The 19,362-nt window shown below is 47.4% G+C and overlaps 6 protein-coding genes across 6 annotated transcripts; 1 reads left to right on the plus strand and 5 right to left on the minus strand.

Annotated features, from left to right (window-relative positions):
• Positions 1–302: 302 nt before the first annotated feature.
• KD926_000778 (sulfatase family protein) lies at positions 303–2,037 on the minus strand (the record flags this gene model as incomplete). The annotated part of the gene is made up of 4 exons (XM_053104593.1): positions 303–674; positions 769–930; positions 1,002–1,219; positions 1,275–2,037. The coding sequence occupies 4 exons, from the start codon at positions 2,035–2,037 to the stop codon at positions 303–305; spliced, it is 1,515 nt and encodes a 504-aa protein (XP_052952111.1).
• A 2,903-nt stretch (positions 2,038–4,940) lies between these two features.
• Positions 4,941–5,555, plus strand: KD926_000779 (cupin domain-containing protein; the record flags this gene model as incomplete). Its single annotated transcript, XM_053104594.1, has 1 exon — positions 4,941–5,555. The coding sequence occupies one exon, from the start codon at positions 4,941–4,943 to the stop codon at positions 5,553–5,555; it is 615 nt and encodes a 204-aa protein (XP_052952112.1).
• Positions 5,556–5,790: 235 nt separating this feature from the next.
• KD926_000780 (uncharacterized protein) lies at positions 5,791–9,969 on the minus strand (the record flags this gene model as incomplete). Its single annotated transcript, XM_053104595.1, has 8 exons — positions 5,791–6,897; positions 7,354–7,777; positions 7,866–8,122; positions 8,221–8,664; positions 8,721–9,016; positions 9,076–9,490; positions 9,743–9,766; positions 9,823–9,969. The coding sequence occupies 8 exons, from the start codon at positions 9,967–9,969 to the stop codon at positions 5,791–5,793; spliced, it is 3,114 nt and encodes a 1,037-aa protein (XP_052952113.1).
• Positions 9,970–11,337: 1,368 nt separating this feature from the next.
• Positions 11,338–12,550, minus strand: KD926_000781 (zinc-dependent alcohol dehydrogenase family protein; the record flags this gene model as incomplete). Its single annotated transcript, XM_053104596.1, has 3 exons — positions 11,338–11,807; positions 11,878–12,321; positions 12,409–12,550. The coding sequence occupies 3 exons, from the start codon at positions 12,548–12,550 to the stop codon at positions 11,338–11,340; spliced, it is 1,056 nt and encodes a 351-aa protein (XP_052952114.1).
• Positions 12,551–13,517: 967 nt separating this feature from the next.
• Positions 13,518–14,489, minus strand: KD926_000782 (uncharacterized protein; the record flags this gene model as incomplete). The annotated part of the gene is made up of 2 exons (XM_053104597.1): positions 13,518–14,192; positions 14,334–14,489. 2 exons carry the CDS (start codon positions 14,487–14,489, stop codon positions 13,518–13,520), a joined length of 831 nt encoding a protein of 276 aa, XP_052952115.1.
• A 1,464-nt stretch (positions 14,490–15,953) lies between these two features.
• Positions 15,954–19,272, minus strand: KD926_000783 (putative MFS transporter; the record flags this gene model as incomplete). The annotated part of the gene is made up of 6 exons (XM_053104599.1): positions 15,954–17,212; positions 17,261–17,323; positions 17,368–17,745; positions 18,606–18,774; positions 18,830–19,146; positions 19,206–19,272. 6 exons carry the CDS (start codon positions 19,270–19,272, stop codon positions 15,954–15,956), a joined length of 2,253 nt encoding a protein of 750 aa, XP_052952116.1.
• Between the last annotated feature and the right edge of the window lie 90 nt (positions 19,273–19,362).

The following is a 19,362-nucleotide window of genomic DNA, read 5'->3' on the forward strand; positions in this document are numbered from 1 at the left end:
GAATTTGTTTTATTTTATTGCGTTCTTGAAGGAGTTGGACGTTGAATCGATCGAACGAGCGCCTTCGCCGCCATGGGGGGGGTGTGTTGGCGATACTGCCGCCGCAGTCCGCCTTCCCTATATGGCGGCTTGGCAAACCCACATATCTCAGTTAGATAGCGCTCAACCCCTTTTCATAGAGAATGCAAGCATTTCACTCCGATTGAGTAGGCAATACAGCCATGTCGCTGTCATTATCTATAGTCCATCACTTCCATACCCCAACAAACCTCCGCTCCACCAAATCAGTCAAGAAAGGTCCCTCAAACCCACTCGAAGCCAAACAATCCCCATCCTCTCTTTTCAGTCCCACCTCCCTGCCCAAAGATATTAAACTCCTGCGGTCCTTCCGCCCACGTATGATATCCCAGATTACATTCAGAGAACGCCACTTTCGGCTGGCTTGCATAGAACTTATCGAATCCTTCATCCAGCGCATCTGCCAGACTATTGACCTCCCCGGCCGGGTGCAGATGACGCCAGGGGTAGCGGCAAGAGTCCTCAGTGCAGGATTTCAGGACGAGCATGAGGGTATCTAGACGGGAGAGGATTTGAGGGAGTGGACGAGAGGCAATGGTAGTTGAGTTAGATTTTGTGTCTTTTGAGGCGAGGTTGGTTGTTTGGTGGGGGTCGTTCTACAGAAACATAGTTGTGATAGTGTCAGTGTTGGTTAGGGTTGGAGTTGACCATTTGCTAAACTGGGGAAATGGAGAGCATTTCATGACAGACCTTCAGATCGTAGAACTCCTGCTCGTTCGTACACCATACGGCGTAGTAGACGCTGTAGTCTTCAGATACAAGACGTACAGCCTTGTATGTGTTGTTGCGGTAGCCGTTGCCGGGCTGTTCGCCTCTGTCGCTGTAGTGGCCATAGATTCCTTCAGGGATAGCCTGGTTTTTAATTGTTAGCAAATTACCCCAATGCGGTGATTCATGACACGACATTGATAGGGAAGACTTACCCGTCCCCAGTATTCAATGGCAACATGCTCGGTCTTGTTGTCTGCCTTGCCGGCATCGAGCGTTGTGGGGATGCGCTTTCCATCGAGACCAGGTCTGGAGGAGCCCGCAAGCGATAAGAATGTAGGCGCCAGATCAGTATGGCTAGTCACGGCATCTAGAGTAGCATCTTCGGGGATCCCTGGGCCTCGGACGATTAAGGGGACGTTGATATCAGTTTCTGTCGCGGTTAGTATTCGTAGCATGAATAAAAGTCATGAAAGACATGGTCATACCATATCCACAATTCTTCCCCGGCTGCATAGCATGCTGTCCAATATGATACCCATTATCCGTCGAAAAGAAGATATACGTATTATCCAACTCCCCAGCTTTATCCAACTTCTCGATCAACTCCGCAATGAGTTCATCGACAGCCTGGAGCGCCCGCAACCGACACCGCTGAAACTCATCAATATAATCAACCTCTTTCTGACTCAACTCAGACAACTCAGCCGTCCACCCAACCGCTCCCTGAATGACCTTATTAAAGCTATCATCTCTCGGGATCTTGTAATCTTTAAACAGCCCCGCATGTCGCGGCGCATACTCCGGCTCGCCGAACCACGTCGTGCCTCGCCCAGGATCATGACTCCCATTCGAATGCGGCGCGTTCGGCGCAACCGTCAACATGAACGGTCTCGTCTTTTCCTCTTTCAAGGCGTCATCCAAAAATCCTAATGCTTTGTTCTTGATCACATCAGTCGAATACTTCCCATCATACTTCACCGGTTTCTCCCCGTTCCGCGTCATCCGCGCATGATAGTATCTATACGTCCACGGGTCGAGCAAGAACTCCGAGCCGTTGAATCCACGCGCATACGGCGCGTTATAATTCTCCTCTGTATGCGAGTTCCACAGTTTGCCGACGTAGTAAGTATCATAGCCTGCGTCTTGCATCCACAGGGGTAGGTAATTGTCGTTCCAGCCGGCAGACACGATCTTGGGATATCCGCCATAGGGAAGTCCGACGTCGGTGATGTTTGTGTTGTGGGGCATGCGACCGGTCCAGAGATTTGCTCGGGAGGGACAGCAGAGGGCGATAGAGCAGTAATATTTTGTGTAGGTGGTTCCTTTTTGGACGAGGGTTTGCTGGAAGATGAATTTGCGGATCAGTGGGTGACTTGGTTTTAAAGACTCATCGGAGGAAATATAAGATGGATATGAAGAAGGCGGTACTCTCATACCTGAAGTTTAGGCATATGTTCCAACCCCCCGATATACTTTCCCTGGTCATCTGTGAGAATGAAAAGGATATTTGGTTGTTTGGCTGCCTCGGCTGCGGCCGAGAGGCAGGTAAGGATGCTACCTAGAAGAATGCCTGTTTTCATATTCTTTAACGGGGTAACTCGGCTGCAAGTATTCTGTTTTCTCTCTCTGCTTCTCCCGAAAACCACAGATATATATACACCCTCTCTTCCCCTCTTAACCACCCCATACACCGACATAAAGTAGATCAAAAGTCTAGATAAGATCACCAATAACACCATCCCCCCACACAATCACAACTCACCTATTCACCCGCGCAGAATACCCCATCCCCTACTTCAAGCCGGGGGGGATCGACGTCGAAACGGCACTATGCGAAGCATTCCTGTTGTAAGCTTCATCTTAATAGATGATCAGCGCTGGGGACTGACAGATGAGGTGTATGCTACTAGATTGGGAGGCATGTTATGACGCGTGCGGGTGCATTGACAAATACTAGGGACGGATGTGCCTGATTGCGAGCTTTTGGGGACGATGATGCTATTACTATCTCTTTAGAGTGCTTGAAATCATATGTTAGCTATGGTATAACTGTGGGTCCGGAGCACGTCTTTTTTGGTGGAGGTGAGGTGTGTAGATCAGTGGGGAGGGAGTACTAGGTTGATTGTTGAGGTAGAATAGGGAAGAAGATTGTGTCGTATAAGTCTTATTTGGAGAAAAAAGCCCGAGTTGATACGTCCACAGTTGAACTTATAGTATGTCATTTATTGGATCAGGATATCTCGTTATTGCATTGAAAGGATATTTACTTCGTACGAACGCAGTAGGAAGCAGTGCTCTGATCTACTGTTCGGCACAATACGCTCCACACTAAATCGTCGATCACCTTATGATTTCCCTGAGAGTCGGAACAACCATGCTATTAACATCACAAGCACTGATGGCTCTACAAATTATATTAGATTAAAGGGACATGAAACATTATTTATCCGTATTACGTTCCTCTTAGTTCTAATAACAGCTGTTGAGCTGTCCCAGGCTTTCGAATCGCCAATCATTAGGTCTAGGCCCGAGATATCCCTCCATAGATGGCCTTTGTGCGAAAGTTTCGGCGATCGGTCTATCCAGCTCTCACTTCCTGAAAATTATGGGTTGTCTCTTCGAGTGGCGAAGGACATAAGACAGGTATTAATTTTTTGCATTCACGAGCAGTTTGGTTGTTATAAGCGGTATTATTGAGGTCGACCACAAAATAGGAGTGCTTTCCACGGTAGATATTGATAGCGACGAAACAAGCTTTGTTGTTGGCACAATATTCATGAAGACAATCCTGGACTTCTGAGGGAAATAGACGTATAGATTCGAAATAGTCCTTAGGATCAAGAACGCTGTTCGGGGTATCTCCGAGTATTCGCATCGTGTCTGAACCGATGTCTCGTCGAAACTCGAAAGAACCACTCGGATTTGGCGAATAATATGACCGCGAATCTGCTGGGTTGAGTCATTCATGATGAGGGCGATAAGATAGGCGTCATAAGGTGTGATCATGAGATATAATCAACGCTGCTGGCTTTCGATGTCTATATGAAGAAAGATGAAGTTTGAAATCAATCAAGGGATGTCATCCCCTTTCAGCAGAAGAATTAAGAATTTTCCGTGCCTTGCTTCTCTCAAGACCGACCAATAACCATTGAATATAGGGATACAATAAGTATTCCTATCCCAAAACCTGCTAAGAAAAGCTAGATCTAATATTTCCACAAATTACACAGCGTTTTGGACTGTAGTTTGGCGATTTAAGTTCCAGAGAGAGTCTGCAAGCTCACATATAAATATGAACTGTTCCAAAATCTGTGAAATAACAAACTATTGGGAGTTACACTTTACATGGAACATGATTTATTTTGTCTATTCTTCGACATCTTTGGCTGTCACGTCGCTCAATAAGGCTAATAAAATCAATCTTGGGTTCTACGTATTGGTTTGAGGCATTTTGGAAAAAGAAAAACATGAGGAACGTGTTAAGGCAGGTAGTAGATGAGCATCTCGTGAACAAAATCTGGTAGCCTAGGGTGCTGTTTTCAATGCTTTGTACGCGCTGAGGATAGTAATTTATGCATCGAACCAGCAGGACATGGTTTAGTTCAGTCAAATTGATAACTTAAGGCGGCAGTCAAGGGTACACTTTCTAAACCAAAGACGACGCACAACCATGGTCTTTCCACCGTCACCCACAGCTGCTCCGTCCAATTATATTGGCAAAATAAGCTCCACACTAAATTGTCGATCATTTTGGAATTCTCTCTGAGAGTCAGATTCACCTCTTTATTTACATTCTCACAGATAGTATTAGCTTCATGGGTTATGATAGCCTGAAGACACGTGAATGTTGACATGTTCTCTATAACCCTAACTCTGTGGTTGGGTTGTCCCAAGGTTTAGAATCACACCGACATTATTTGGCCCCAGCCTAGAATATGATTAGAATTAGGGTTCAACCAATGCATAACAAATCATGAATGATAACTAATCATCAAGTAGAACCCCTCTATTTATGCCAACTCACCCCGCATGTGACGTGGTGGGAGACAAACACATATCTTTGTCCAACTTCACCTCCACAATATCTCCCGTGCCTCAATCCACGACTCCCTCTCCATTCCACCCCTAATTAACCACAACCTCCTACCAAAATGACCGACATCAAAACCAAATACCAAATAGAACCCGGTCAACCCTCCCCTCTCCCTAACTTCACCCGCTACATCACAACCCACAACCCCTCCGGCGAAGCAACCATCCAATCCGAATCACCCGCCTCATGGATCTCCCTCCGTGAAAAGAGCATCGGTTTCAGCGTCGCGTACACGACCTCCGAATTCCCCGCAAACTTAAACAATGACACCGACCTCGTCAAAAACCAAGAGGTCATGGACTCAGAGTCCCTAGGACTTGTCAACCCGGGCGGAACAGTCTGTCGAGTAGTGGACTTTGCGCCAGCAAGTCCCGGAGTGATGCACCGGACACAGAGCCTGGATTATGGGGTTGTGCTGGAGGGCGAGATTGAGATGTTGTTGGATTCGGGGGATAGGAGGTTGTTGAAGAGGGGGGATATTGCGGTGCAGAGGGCTACTATGCATGAGTGGCGAAATCTGAGCAAGACGGAGTGGGCGAGGATGGTGTTTGTCTTGCAGGAGTGCCAGCCTGTGGTCGTGGGTGATCAGCAGTTGAAGGAGGATTTGAATGGGAATGATGATTTGAATGGGAATGATGATTTGAATGGGAATGATGATTTGAATGCGAAGTAGCTGTGTAGGAGTGTCTCGGTTTGAGAATGTCAATCTAGATCTTCTAATCGATAATACTCTATTCAGTGTCTATTCGTCAGAGTTTAAGAATGTGATATTTTTCTTGTTGTATATAGTCTTATATGATAGTATACTATCTTCACTAGAATCGTATGAATTATTGTTCCGATAGCGACGAGAGGAATTAGGTGGAGATACGGAGCAATCGTATGATTAACTGATTGGATCAATTTATTCAAGATACAGTAAGCGACTGTGGATCGGACTCAAGCATAGAGCGAAAGACCTCAGCGACCCTGTGAAACGATTCCTTCGGCGCCCATGGAGGCATACCCTTCGACCTCGAATCCTCAGCAGGAAAATGTTTGACCAACGAGAAAGACATCATATCAAGATCCCGGCACCCTTCCCCTGTTGGCATGCACGGAAACGCAAAGACAAAGACGAAAGCCGCGTGGACGTCCACAGCAGCAAGAAGACCGAGCTGTATGCTTAGATAATCGGCCTGCTCACGCTCGCTCCTGGTCGGGACGACATCGTCTTCAAACACGCCGCTACCATCCGGATTCGTACGTTTCAGAAGCATGAAACCACCGTCTCCTCGTTTAGCAGCTCCCTCGTAGGCGCAGCACCCGAGCTCCATAACCGCAAGGGGCTTATCGCACCTGTAACGCTCGAGTCCTGATACATACTTTTCCTCGGTCTCGCCTCGCCGATAATAGTCGATACCCACTATGTCGAAGATGTCCCAGTCTACCAACTCCCAGGTGCCAGATGAATATGTCAACAGTCCCCCAAATTCGGCGCGAATAACTTCCGCGAAAGAGCGCAATACTTTATTCAGCTCGACGGACTTGCCTCGCACGGCTGGAGGGATATCATCCGAAATATTACCGCTCGTCAACTGAGCACCAAGCCACATTGCTCGTTCATAGAACGAGTCGCCAGGAAAGATCCCCTTGCTAAAGATCGTATACTCGCAGCCAGCCACGAAGACCAAATCAAGCCCTTCTTGACATAATCGTTCGGCCGCCTGTGCGGCCTTTTGAAAATAGGCGCGGGTCCCTTCGACGCCCTCATTCATCTTCCAGGGATTGAAAAACACAGTTAGACCCACCGAATGAGCAGCGCGTGCAGCCGTTTCCAGTCGGGTGATCTCCTCTCCCTCGAGTCGCACTGCATTAGCGTGCAGCTGGTTGGCAATGATTCGCATGTCGTATTCTACCTGAGCAGGATCGAACGGCTCGACCGAATACTTGCTCTCCTCGAACTTTAGTCCGACATCGTAGACGACGCCACGGTACTTCATAGTTGCTTTTTTTGTGTCAATGCTGGACTGGACCTGGTATGGCAAGTGTCAAAGTTATTTGAGAAGTGGGGAATTCTGCTCACGGGAAGGGGAGAATGCAGGAAATGGGTGCAAGAGAATGATAGGGTAGCACGAGACAACGGGGATAATAGTACCTTTAAATACCCACGATATAGGATAAATCAAATCCCAATTACTAGGTACAAGCTGAGGGATGATGGGCGGAGGGCGGGCTTGAGGGCTCCGCTGTCCGCACGCAATCATTGGGCGGAGGCGGTGTCTTGGCGCTCCGCCAGGCCGCAAGAACCGGATCCTTACTTCTCGCAAATCATACTTTTTTTCCTTGGGTTTAATGGTATTATCTTGTTGGTATTTGCTACTCAAGGGAAAATATATGTTATACTGTCAAAAGCAGCTATCATCCAATAGCCGAAGCATTTCGTGGCTCCCTTGAAACCAACTTCCCAGTTCCAGGCCCATTTCATCCACACCCGCAGTAGATGGCCCTCCTGAAGTATATTCGAACCCCGAACTCCAGTTGTGCAAAGCAGGGTTATCTATCCCAGATGTAGGAGCCCCATCAATAGCTGCTGTATCAATTGAATGTGCAAGAGACGCTGACGATTGGGGAAGAATCGGAGCACCCATAGTGGTCAGCATTGTGTTCAAATCACTGTTAGCTATCTGTTGCTCAGATTCACTGGTTTTAAACTCAGTATAATTCTCCGCGATATCATATAGAGCCCGAAAAAGGCGGATCTGCTTGCTACAGGTCTGGTAGAATGCTGACTCGGATATCGATTCAAGGGTTTCGACGACGCTTTTGAGTAGATGGAGGTCTCTTTGTTCACATGTCTGAACTGCATGGCAGAAGTGAACTATGAAAGGAAAAAACGGAAACAGAAGGAAGGACCTGGTATGGTATGCTTAGCAAGTGCATGAGTCAAAGGCAAACCAGGACAGGTTTAACTAATGACGTGTTCTAGATAGGACGCACGTACCAATTTACATAGAGGTCAAGCGGATGTCCTTTTACATGAGCGCTAGTGATTATGGATACGCTGCGTTGATGTTCCTCTAACGCAGCTCTGGCAGCAGCGAAACACTCGTCGCAGAAGGCTGCATTGGATGGATTTTCAGGTGGTATGCCACGATATAATAGCGTCAAAAGCGACAATTCACTGATCCTGGCAGCCCGAAGAAAAAGCTCGTGTAGGGTTGATCCTAACGCGCGACGTCTGGCTTCATTGTATCTTCTCTAAAAAAGTGTCAATTCTGGAAATGTAAAAGGTGCCCGTGTCAAAATGATAATTGCATAGTGGGTTCGGATAGTTAGATCAAGAGGTATCAACTTACCTCAAACTCGTCCTCATGCTCCACGATACTGACTAACTCACTAGCAAGGCTCCTTGCGCGAGAGGCTCTTATGTTAATTGGTTGGTACAGAGCCCTGAGACTATAGATCTCATTATATACCCTCCCTCTAATGGCTGCTATATGGATGTGTTTAGTGAGTGTAATATTGAACGGTGAGTCCATCGTTTCATCTGGAGAGATGTCCAACCGAGGCAAGGCAATATCATTGTCGTTGAAAGTAGATGGCCTGCCGAAATGAAATGAAAGAGTTCGCTCTAGAGTATAGACACTCCACAATAATTTTGCTTTGCGCTGTCTGAACTCTTGGCAATCAATGCGCAAGACATGCGGATTATGAAAACCTAGGGTTTGGCAGAGATGCACTGCGTTAACAAGAAAACCCCAGGCTGCCGATAGCTTGCCGGATCGAAAACAATAAGATGCCTGAGGTAATGTCAGATCGTACCCTGACTTTCAAATACAATGGTTTGGAGCTATACCGCGACACTCATGGCTAGAGCAGAGTCGAAACCAACCGAGGCGTGAAACGGTAGATGATATAAGATGGTCTCCAAAGTCTCTCGGCAAACTGCGGCCTGATTCCAATACTCTTCCCGTGTTTTTTTATTAGTGGCCTCCAGAGCGCATTCACAAAAAAGCCAAAACATGCCACCGAGAACAATAATCAGATCAGTGTTGGAGTTAGGCCCGGGTGAGTAAACTTTGACCAGGTATTCAGTGAACTGAGACAGGGAGACGAATTCGCTCAGCCAAAAGAACTGTACATGTTGGCTTTCTGGGGTATTCTCTTCTTGTTAGCTCGTATCACCCATTGGTTACTACCGATGACGCTACCTTTGGCTCTTTGCAAGCACTCCAGACTGATCTCAACAGGCGGGATCGGAAGATCATTGAAGTCACTCCCAAGCACAATAGTCTTTGAATGCGGATAAAGGGTTTGCAGCGTGGCCTTTTGTCGTTTTTGGGAATAAACAACTTCGCGCAATCTATCTAAAGACGACGCCATCTTCCGGACCAGGTCATTTGAACAACTGGACTCCGAGATATGACCATTCAGGATCTGACTTGCAAATAGAGCATGGTTCAAAAAAGAAGGCTCGTCTTCTAGCTCGCCATCAGAATATGTTGTGTCATGATAATCACCATTAGAATTCAGGTGGGCTTCTGAACTCGATTCTTGGGCAATTCGTGTAGACGTCGTTGACAGTTGTGACAGATTATCAATATTTCCCTTCATTTCATCCAGTATCTTGAATATTTGATCGATCTTTTGTTCACTGTCGACAAATCAATTTCGTTCATGAAGGCAATTTGTAGAGCGGGTCAGGTAGCTCACTACTGTGCTGACACATTTATGCGCTGTCGCTTTTCCCTGTGATGCGCTATGCTCGGATAAATACATTCTGACCTGTAGCGAACACAGTTTGAACATGGTTTGGCGCGATTACATCGTATCTGATCAACTATGAGCCCTGTCTGTCTGCAGACATGAGTGACGTACCTTGCGCCGCCGACAGCGGTTGCACTAAGTCCTCATTAGCATAAATCATCCACAAAGTAATGCTCGAAATCAGGGCTCACGGCTTGCTTTGGGGCTAATATCTCGTCACAAATAGCCTGGTACTCGGAGCCCCTGGCCGGCTCCTCATCCAAGTCTGAATCGTCAGGCCCCACCGAATTCGCTGTTGAATCGGCACCCCGGCAATCGCGGCGATCCGGAGTCTCCATGATGATCAACTACAGGTGAGATATTTCAGCTGTTTCTAGTGATGAAATTCGTCATGTATGGTATGGTGCGAAGCGTTCGTGAGGAAGGAGAGCTCAGGCTGTGTGGAAGGCGCGGAGCTGCACATGCCGTGGAGTCCGGGCGGGAGCGGGCTCTTGGCACTCCGTCTCCGCTACTCGACTAACTACTAACTACCGTTAACAAACGTTACTAAGGCTTAGGGCTAGATGCAAAATACTATTGTTTAACACCATCAAATGCGTCGGAGGTTTCGTCCCCCTGTTTTGGCTCTCCACGTGGAGGTAATGGCTACTGAGTACTGAAGTGGGGGTTCTGTTTTTTGCCGACTCCAAATGCTGGCATACCTTAAATTGCATACAAAAGTGGTTTCGATAATATCACATAGGGTAAAGGAAAAGAAGGGGAATACTTGGTTTATTTGTTAAACGTCATGTCATAATTCGTTATCACTCATCCTTGGAGACCTAGCCATATATTGATATCAATGCTCAGCATTTTGTAAAGCTTCCGGAACCTCATCACGTAGCCAGGGCCAGTATCTGTTTTCGGCACAATCACAGACCTTCCGAACCAGGTCTATTATTTTAAAGATCCCGTAGTAGGTCCTCGTGCTAGCCGTCACGCCTTCGAGAGGGCCATCAATATACTAAAAGTGTTAGCTCGGAACCTAGGATAGGGCCGGTATAGCTTCTCACAATTCTATCTTGCCCTTCAAACGTTCCCCTGAATGCTATATATAAGTGCCAATCATGCCCGATGACTGTCCACCCTATAGAAGGTAGTAGCTGACTACCATCAAGTGGATTATTTCCGATGCTGCTTAAGTACAACAGCTTCTCCAATCCCGCGACAAGCCAGATAGTAAGGTCACGTGTTTCGATGGTAAACACAGCAGATACCAAGACTGAGGACCGGAGTGAAGATCAAAAGTCGAACCCAGTAGGTTTGTTGTGAAAATCCTGAGCAATCAATAGATAAGCAATTTTTCGCCCTGGCAAGATAGCTGGCCACCAACGACAGTTCTTCACGTACAGTACACATGGTCTTCTGCTCTAGTTAAGCCAAGAAGACGAGAGTGAAAGTATATTTTTGTCAGGGATCAGGCTAGATCGGTTATCTTAAACTAGCTCCCCGTATGCAACATATTACCAGATGATATAATATGAACCAGATGATGCTACTTTCTGGTTGTCTCAGACCGCAATCGACTGATGCATAACAAGTGAGCTTCTACAACGGCGTTTACAGCTGACTTGCTGTTCTGGAGGGCTTGTGATTCTCTAAAGCCCCCTGGAATAATCCTCCAACCACAGCCATCTATAACATTATATCAAAATATATGTGCATATCTAAGCCACCTTGATAACCACCTTTCCAAAGTGAGACCCACTAGCCAAAAACTTGAAAGCCTGATCCGCCTCCTTGAACCCGAACACCCGGTTCACAACAGGCTTGATCTGATGTTTCTCATAGAAGCCCACCATCTCCTCGAATCGGTCCTTCGGACCATTGATAATGCCCTTGATCGTCACGTTTCGTCGCAGCGCCAACAAGTTTACGTTCGTACGGTCCTCCGGTGCATCGACCTTTCCAGACACGTAGCCAATGCAGTCGATCAGTCCACCGAAGGCGATGGAGTCGAAGCTCTTCTTAAGGGTCTGGGCGCCACCGGTCTCGAGAATGATATCGGCACCGTGGTTGTTCGTCACGCGCATCACTTCCTCTTCCCAGTTGGGTTGCGTGCGGTAGTTGATCACGTAGTCTGCACCGAGGGCCTTGGCCTGCTCGAGCTTCGCATCCGAGGAGGATGTGATAATGACTGTTGTTTGCGTTAGTATTAGCGAAAACCAAGTTCAGGCGTGTTGATAGAGAGAGTTATCAAAGCGCACCCTTCGCTCCGGAAGCCTTTCCGATCTGCAACCCAGCGATCGCAACACCTCCGGTGCCCTGAAGAACGATAAATTCGCCATTACCACCGTTTTGGCCCATTGGCCTCATTCCATTGATAGACATCCACGCCGTGACGCTAGCAATAGGTAGAGTGCTAGCCTCCTCGTCACTCATGTAGCTCGGGGCGCGGACAATTCCGTAGGCGGGAAACACGCGATGCGTGGTCAAGACACCGGGCAGAGGCAAGCCCATACCCCGGGAGAGTTCCTTCTCCGTAACCTGGCCGGTCTGGTGCTCGGGGAGGAAAGTTGAGAGGACGCGATCACCGACCTTCCACTCGCTGACACCCTCGCCGAGCTGCGTGATCACACCGCACATGTCGGAGCAGGGGACGGTTTCCTGCTGGCCGACGGCCTTGTGATGAGTGTATTCGCCGTTGCAGACTTTGATCGTTAGTTTAACCAATTTTTAATCATACAGTGATAGTGGTGGATATGTGTTTGAAGAGAAAGAGGGATCAGGCAATCTACCTTCAACATCGCGGTAGTTCAAAGACACGGCGCGAATCTCAACAAGCACTTCACCCTTTCCTGGTGTCGGTGCCGGCCCCTCCGAAAGCTTCAAGGAATCCAAACCCTTCAGAGGGGAGCTCCACTGCGGAATTGTAGTCATTGTGTGATGTGTATAGGTGTGCTAATCTTTATAATCTGTGGGTGATGCAGGAAAGAACGCGGGATGAAATATCCGGGGGTGTCAACTCAAATTGAAATGCTAAAAGTTTGTTTGAAGATCCCAAAGCTAAATATATGAAATCATTGGAGATTTTCCACGGGGAAGAAAGTTGGTGTTGGAGATTGGAGAAAAGGCGAAAAGGATTAATAATGTTTCGGCGAAAATTCTACGTCACCGATGGAGATGACCCACTTCGCCTTTCTTCACTGATACCGGCTAACGGCCGGAGACTGAGAAGCTAAGGTCAGTATTGTTGCCTCACTATTAGGGGATTATGGTGGCTTGGTCGTTGAAATATCGTCTTAGAGGCTAATGTTCACTTGCAGAGGCCATATAACTATGATGTGCATTCCAGAGCGACAACCTGCTACCCATATTATTACTCAATTTCAAGAATTCGACAGAAATCTGACAAAAATATAAACGGGCATGCAGCATGACCATGGAGCAAACTACAGAAGTTAAGATCCTATAACGTTTTTGTCAACGTGAGAACGTCCTAGATATTGCACTTTGAGCATAACTAGGTGTTATAACATCTTTTTGTGGCTTAATAGGCATCTCTAGTTTTCAACAGTTTTCAACCACCGAGCGGTCCGTTTTCTTCCGCACCCCCATCTAATTCGACGCTTACAACTACCAACACCATCAGAGATGACTAAATTAATATATGAAATGATAGCTATTTACTAGGACAATCTCGAATTGTGTGTCCAACTATCCCACAGCCACTACAGCGTCGTGGAGCTCGTCGACGAGGCACCGGAGTAGATTCCTCAGGTTGCTCATTAAGCTGCGTATCAAGCTGCTGAACGCAATTTTGGCCTTCCTGTACAGATAGAAGGTTATCATTCCCTAATAGAGCACGCCTTCTTGCTTTCTTTCTGTATTTTCGCCCATTTTCAGCTCATAAAACCTTGGTTTCTTGCTGTAAAAGAAGGGTAGTTTGCATTGACTTTTGCGCAGCTTTCTCAAGATGTTGAATATGAGCAATCGGACTGCTAGAAAGCTGCCGCTTCGCATTAAGACTATTCTGCAGAGTCTGGAAAGCAGAGGAAATCGAGCCTTCAACTAGTGGTAGTGTAGGTGTACGTAGTTGAAAGGTCAGCTCAGAGAGAACACGCTCTGGATTAAACGGCCGAAGCCCAGTTCCAGTAAAGCCGCTGTATATATTGGTTGAAGTAAAGACTTTATCGCGTGCATCTGGATATAGCGATAGAAAGTCTTCTTTATCAATATGATTGTTGCCAGCAGCTATACGCTCTTCAAGAAGCTTTCCGTACGCCCTTTTAAGTGGGCTAAAGACACCCACATCAAGCGGTTGAAGAAGCTGAGAAGTATAGGCAGGCATGCAGAAGCAGATTATTGCATTCTGCTTGCAGAAATCATCAAATTCAGCAGTTAAATGACTGCTATGACCGTTAAGAATAAGCAAGCGCTTTGCACCAGTCATATAGCGCTTAGAAGATGGCTCGAAGACATTTTTCAGCCAGAGAAGGCTTATTTCATCAGGCGTCCAGCCATTCTGACTAGTTGCAATCCACCAATCGCTAGCAAGCTTAGGTTCTTGGAACCAGGCAGCCTGTTGATAGTTTGCTTTTAATATAGTAACTGGTAGTAGATATACACCTTTTGATCCAATAGTCTCGATAATTGTAACTCATTCACGATTGCCTTGAATAACTCTGCGTGGTCGCTCACTGCGCTCAGCTGCAGTAATTACTTTAGAAGTAGAGCAGAGTCCCATTGCAAAGCCAGTCTCGTCGAAGTTCCAGATATCAATCTCATGTATGCCGTGTTCTTGAATAGCTGCCTGTACAGTCTGAAACCAAGGTATTATAACCCTTGGGTCTTCCTGTTTTGCTCGTTGATAGGTCATTCGTCTTGTATATCGCGTACGTAGTTCAGGATGGCGCTTAACGAATTTATAAGGCCAGTTAATCCCAAGGGCTGCAGTAGAATCTTGTAAACGATTGCAAAGCAGTACTTGAGCCATTCTACGTAGAAATTCAGGCTGAATTGGAAACCCTCGCTTGTCTGCATCTAATAATTGCTTTAGAAGTAGTTCTTCTTCACTTTCAGTCATTTTATGACTATTAGCGCGTATTTCCGATCGTGATTTGATTCTATTGAGCCGCCGCAGTAGAGTTGTTTTAGGAATACTGAAAACCTCTGCGGCGCGTTTTTGATCGAATTTTCTGAATCCTACTTTCTTTCGAAAGAGGCATTTTAGATGATAGTGGTGGAATAAAGACGCGTTGAAAGATGAAGCTTCGAATTAGATGGGGGTGCGGAAGAAAACGGACCGCTCGGTAGTTGAAAACGTTATCAAATCTTTATACCGGCATTTGCTTTCTTTTTCTCGATTCTGACTATTTCGTTTTTCTGCCGTTCTCTTGTTCAGACAAGCCTGCGGGGCAGCAAGCGCTTTTTAAATTCCTGCGCGGACTGACAAGGCTGAACTATACCCTTGTCTTGAGTGGGGTTTGGCACGTAGCAATGTGCCGCCTAGTCGTACGTTTTAACCCATGGCCAAACAGACCGGCAACATGGATAAAGCGGCTTCCCGAGTGGCCAGACGTCCTGACTTGCAAGGCTAGTTAGATGTTGGTTTTACTTCCCTCCTGAGCTACTTAGCTTGTTGTAGGTTCTTTAGATCCTCTTTCGTTCGAGATTCAGTGGTTAGTAGATTCCGACCAGAGAATACAATCTTCTTTATGTATTTTCAAGACTAATAATCCCGAGTTCAATCATTCTTCCAGGTTAAATGCGACACACCGCCCATGAACTGCTCCTCGCTCATTGCGATATTGCATTTATATTTTAGGAAGTAGAGAAAAGATAAGTAAGCAAAATTTATTGAATAATTAACATAGGTAAAAGGGCTGTAAATAATTAAGAATCTCGATCAAACTAAACTCAGTTGACAGTGCAAGGCTCCGGTGTCTTCTCCGTTGCCCAGCCCATCATGCATGCAACATTGGACTTTACTCACTTTGGAGCTCTCACCAACCTAGCCCCTTTGCCTCGCTTACACCCAGATTCACACCATTTCGTACGACGGTACCATCATCCCACAGACAAACCGGGAAAGTCGATCCATTCGAAATGCCAAATCCGGGGTCAGCCCCCACGTTTGGTGCGGAGAAGCGGGGAACACGGCAATTGAGCTGCAAAAGTGGGCGCGATCATCATTCAGTCATAATCATTATCATGAATTGTCCGCACTATCTAAGTAGTCATAGCGAAATCATACTGTATGTGTGTAACGTATTAATGCACTGCCATCCTCCCAACCCATCTACCCAATCTCCAAATAACTACCCAAACCAAAGAGCCCAACTCACAAAAACCACCGAAACTCCTCACAAGCCGGTCCATCCCGCAGCCTCTCCGTCGGCACATCCTGCGCCCTCACAGTCTGCCCCGATCTGCGATCCCGTCGCTTATTATCGAACCACATGAACAGGCCCAACGACGCGGCCAGCGCGGCGCCCGTGGCCCCGAACGCAGCGACCGTGATCAACGCAGGCATGTATTTGGGCTTGTCTTGGGTGCGGAATACATTGCTGCTGACGAGACCCATTAGGTTTGCGAGCGGGACACCGATACTGGTCAGGAGCACGCGACGGCCCTCGTGCGCGATATTGTTGTTGTACCAGGTTGATAGCAGAACGGAGGGTGCGGACGTGCCCCATGTCATCATGAAGGTTGCGAAGTAGGCGACTTGGATTTTGCCCTCGACGTCATCGATCGATGCGTAGATCATGAAGCCGGTGAAGGTGAAGAGGAAGCCTAGGACGATGAAGGGGGATCGGAGACGGGCGGCATCCGATGCAAAGGCGAGTACTAGGAGCATGACGGCCCCCGTGACGTTCGGGGCGACGGTGTAGAGGTTTGTCTTGACGGTGGAGAAGCCGAGACGTTGGATGATCTGGGGCATGAAGAGCGCGACGCCTTGTAGGGGCACACCGAGACAGATTTCAATCCCCAGGAAAAAATAAGTGGACGGGTGTTTGAAGATAGCGATGGCTTCGCGGAACCGGAACTGTTCGTTGACGACCGCGCTGGAATCTACTTGGATTCGGTGGAAGGCGAGCGCTTTCTCCTCGGCAGATAGGAATTTGGCTTCGCTGGCGCTGCGGGGGAGGTACCAGAACGCAAAAATGGCGAAGAGGACGGTCACGGCACCTTCAATGATGAAAAGGTACCGCCAGTTCGGGATACTGGAGTTCTTGATCTGAAAGACGCCGAATGCGATGAGGCCGGAGAAGGCGTTCGCGATGTTAGATGCCGCATAGAAAATGGCAAGACGGCGGGCAAGTTCACCACGACGGTAGAAAGTCGTGAGATAGTAGATAACGAGAGGGAAGAAAGCGGCCTCTGACATGCCGAGAAACCATCGCAGAGCAAATATGCCACCGAAGTTCTTAGTTGCCGACGACAAGAGCGTGAAGCAGCCGAAGCTGAACATGAGAATGGGAAGGACGCGGGCCGGGCTGAAGCGCTTGCCCAGCATTGCAAACGGAGGAGCAAAGATGACATATGGAACGAAGAAAATGGATAGGAGGAGATTGTATTCGTTTGATTTGAAGCCCAGATCTGCTTGTAATTAGCATGGGGGCTGTAGAGAGACGGTGACCAACATACCATCGCTCAGTCCGTCTGTTTGTGCATTTCCAAGATTGCCCTTGTCCAGTGCATTGAAGAGATCTAAACTGTCAGCATTTTTCGACAATTAGGCTCGATACACCTACACATTACCGCTAGTACCGGAAGCAATCTGAGGTCAAACCGAAGGCATAAAGCCCGCTCGGCCTTATGGTCGACAACCTCGACAACATCTTCCACAACACCAGGAGCCGAGGCCCCCGGCTTTCCGATGTCATCGTGAAACGAATCCCGCGCAGCCGACTTCGACGTGTCCTGGCGTTCCAGAGCAGAGGGGGGAAGGTTGCTCGACGACATAATAGATATCCTCTCGGATAATTGAAAACGAGATGAAGAGAGGAGAGGAGGGGGAGGGCAATGATAAGGAAAAAGGAAAGTGCCGGGATGCAAGGGGGGAGGGGGAAAGGAGAGAAATTCGGTGAGACCGACCTGGCTGGATTTAAAACCAAACGCTTCCTTCTTACCTTATCATGACAGCCACAGTATCATCGCTCGATAAGAAAGCGTCGCATTCTGGCACAGCGGGAGGCCCCCACACTAACCTCCGCATTGTGACTGAATCCGGCGATCGTCGATGTTACATTGGCTGACAGCCCGTCTTATCTGGTTTCATCATGACTTATCGCTATTGTCTGCTGACTTGAATCTAACCATGCTATTCCGGGTCGATGTAGCATCGCAGCTCGTTTATTTTATCGGGGGTGGTGCCATTCGTCGCTCTTTTAGGGCTATATCCCAAATGGGATATACAGAGTCACTTCACGTTGCCATCTACCCCGGATTCTAAGAGGATGAAAGAGAATGGCCTTTCAAGACATCCCTCTTTCATAATGTAGAGTCCATCATTTCAGCGGTTTGAAAATGCATATGGGCCCGTGATCAAGCATTCATGAACGAATACTCAAACTATGATTCATTTCTGAATCCAATCGGCTTTAATCGATTTGGTGGCATTGTTCGGTCAACGCTTCTCCTATGACCATTTGCGTCGCTGTGGAGCAGTCTAGTGCTCAAATGCAGAATATGGCTATTTAAGGGCGAAGCTTGTATTGATCAGTCATCCAAGCAACCAAGGGTGGTCAAGAAGCTGCCTTGCCGTCTTGCGCTCTTCCGAAATTCACTTAAGCATTGGCTCAAGAAATTTGAGAAAACTCTCCTTTTCCTGTCCGCCTAATCGAGTCTCTCTAGTCCACAGGGAGGTCGTAGGGATCTTTGCCTCATCATGGGTTATCCACGCACCTGGAAATGCGGATACGGCAGTCGATAATTCAGTCACCCCGTTCCATATAGCGATCTTGAATGTTGAGGAAAATAGAGGGCTTACCTCTCGAATCAAAGCACTGTTCGGTTGTCTCACTGCATTTGACAAATTCACTCGGTGGGTCTCCAATCAAGGCTACCATGAGCGCCAAATGCTTGAATGGATCATGGCCGCCTTTAGTATCAAAAATATCCGCGAACAAATGTTCGCCTTCAAAGAGATCCCAAATATACTATCCTTTAGGCGATGTGACACCAGTGCAACGGGGTGGCGACGACCATTCTTACCAAACATCCTACATTCCAAATATCAATAGCACTTCCCCACGGCATCTCAATTATAATCTCCGGGGCCCGGTAAATTTGAGGTTGAACAAATGGGCCGAATTCATGGACATTTCCAATTCGTGCCTCGCCAAAATCACACAACGTCGGGAGGCCGTAGCCCTTCTCTTTAACGAGTGGGCGGAATCGACGGCTCTTGTAGATAGTAGGGAACGAATCGACCTTTTTCCGAGGGCTGGGGTCATCTAGTTCCGCGCTCGCGAAGTCATCCAACATCCTGCTATCCTCTATGTTAAGAATTAGATTGTCGGTTTTGATATCTGGCTATAGTTAGATTGCGTCACGCACGATCGATCAAGAAAGGGGCTTGGATGCGTACCAGTATGTACTATATTGGCATCAGTGTGCAAGAAATCAGGTGCCATTAAGAGCCGTCTGAGCGTCATTTTGAGGAGAGGCAGATCGAACGGCCTCGGATTGAGATGCATCATTTGAAAAAGAGTCATGTGCATTGGCTGCAAGATAAGACAGCGATG

Source organism: Aspergillus affinis (assembly GCF_023601865.1).
Source record: "Aspergillus affinis strain CMG 70 chromosome Unknown NODE_116_length_112947_cov_90_404359, whole genome shotgun sequence".
Classification (NCBI taxonomy): domain Eukaryota; kingdom Fungi; phylum Ascomycota; class Eurotiomycetes; order Eurotiales; family Aspergillaceae; genus Aspergillus; species Aspergillus affinis.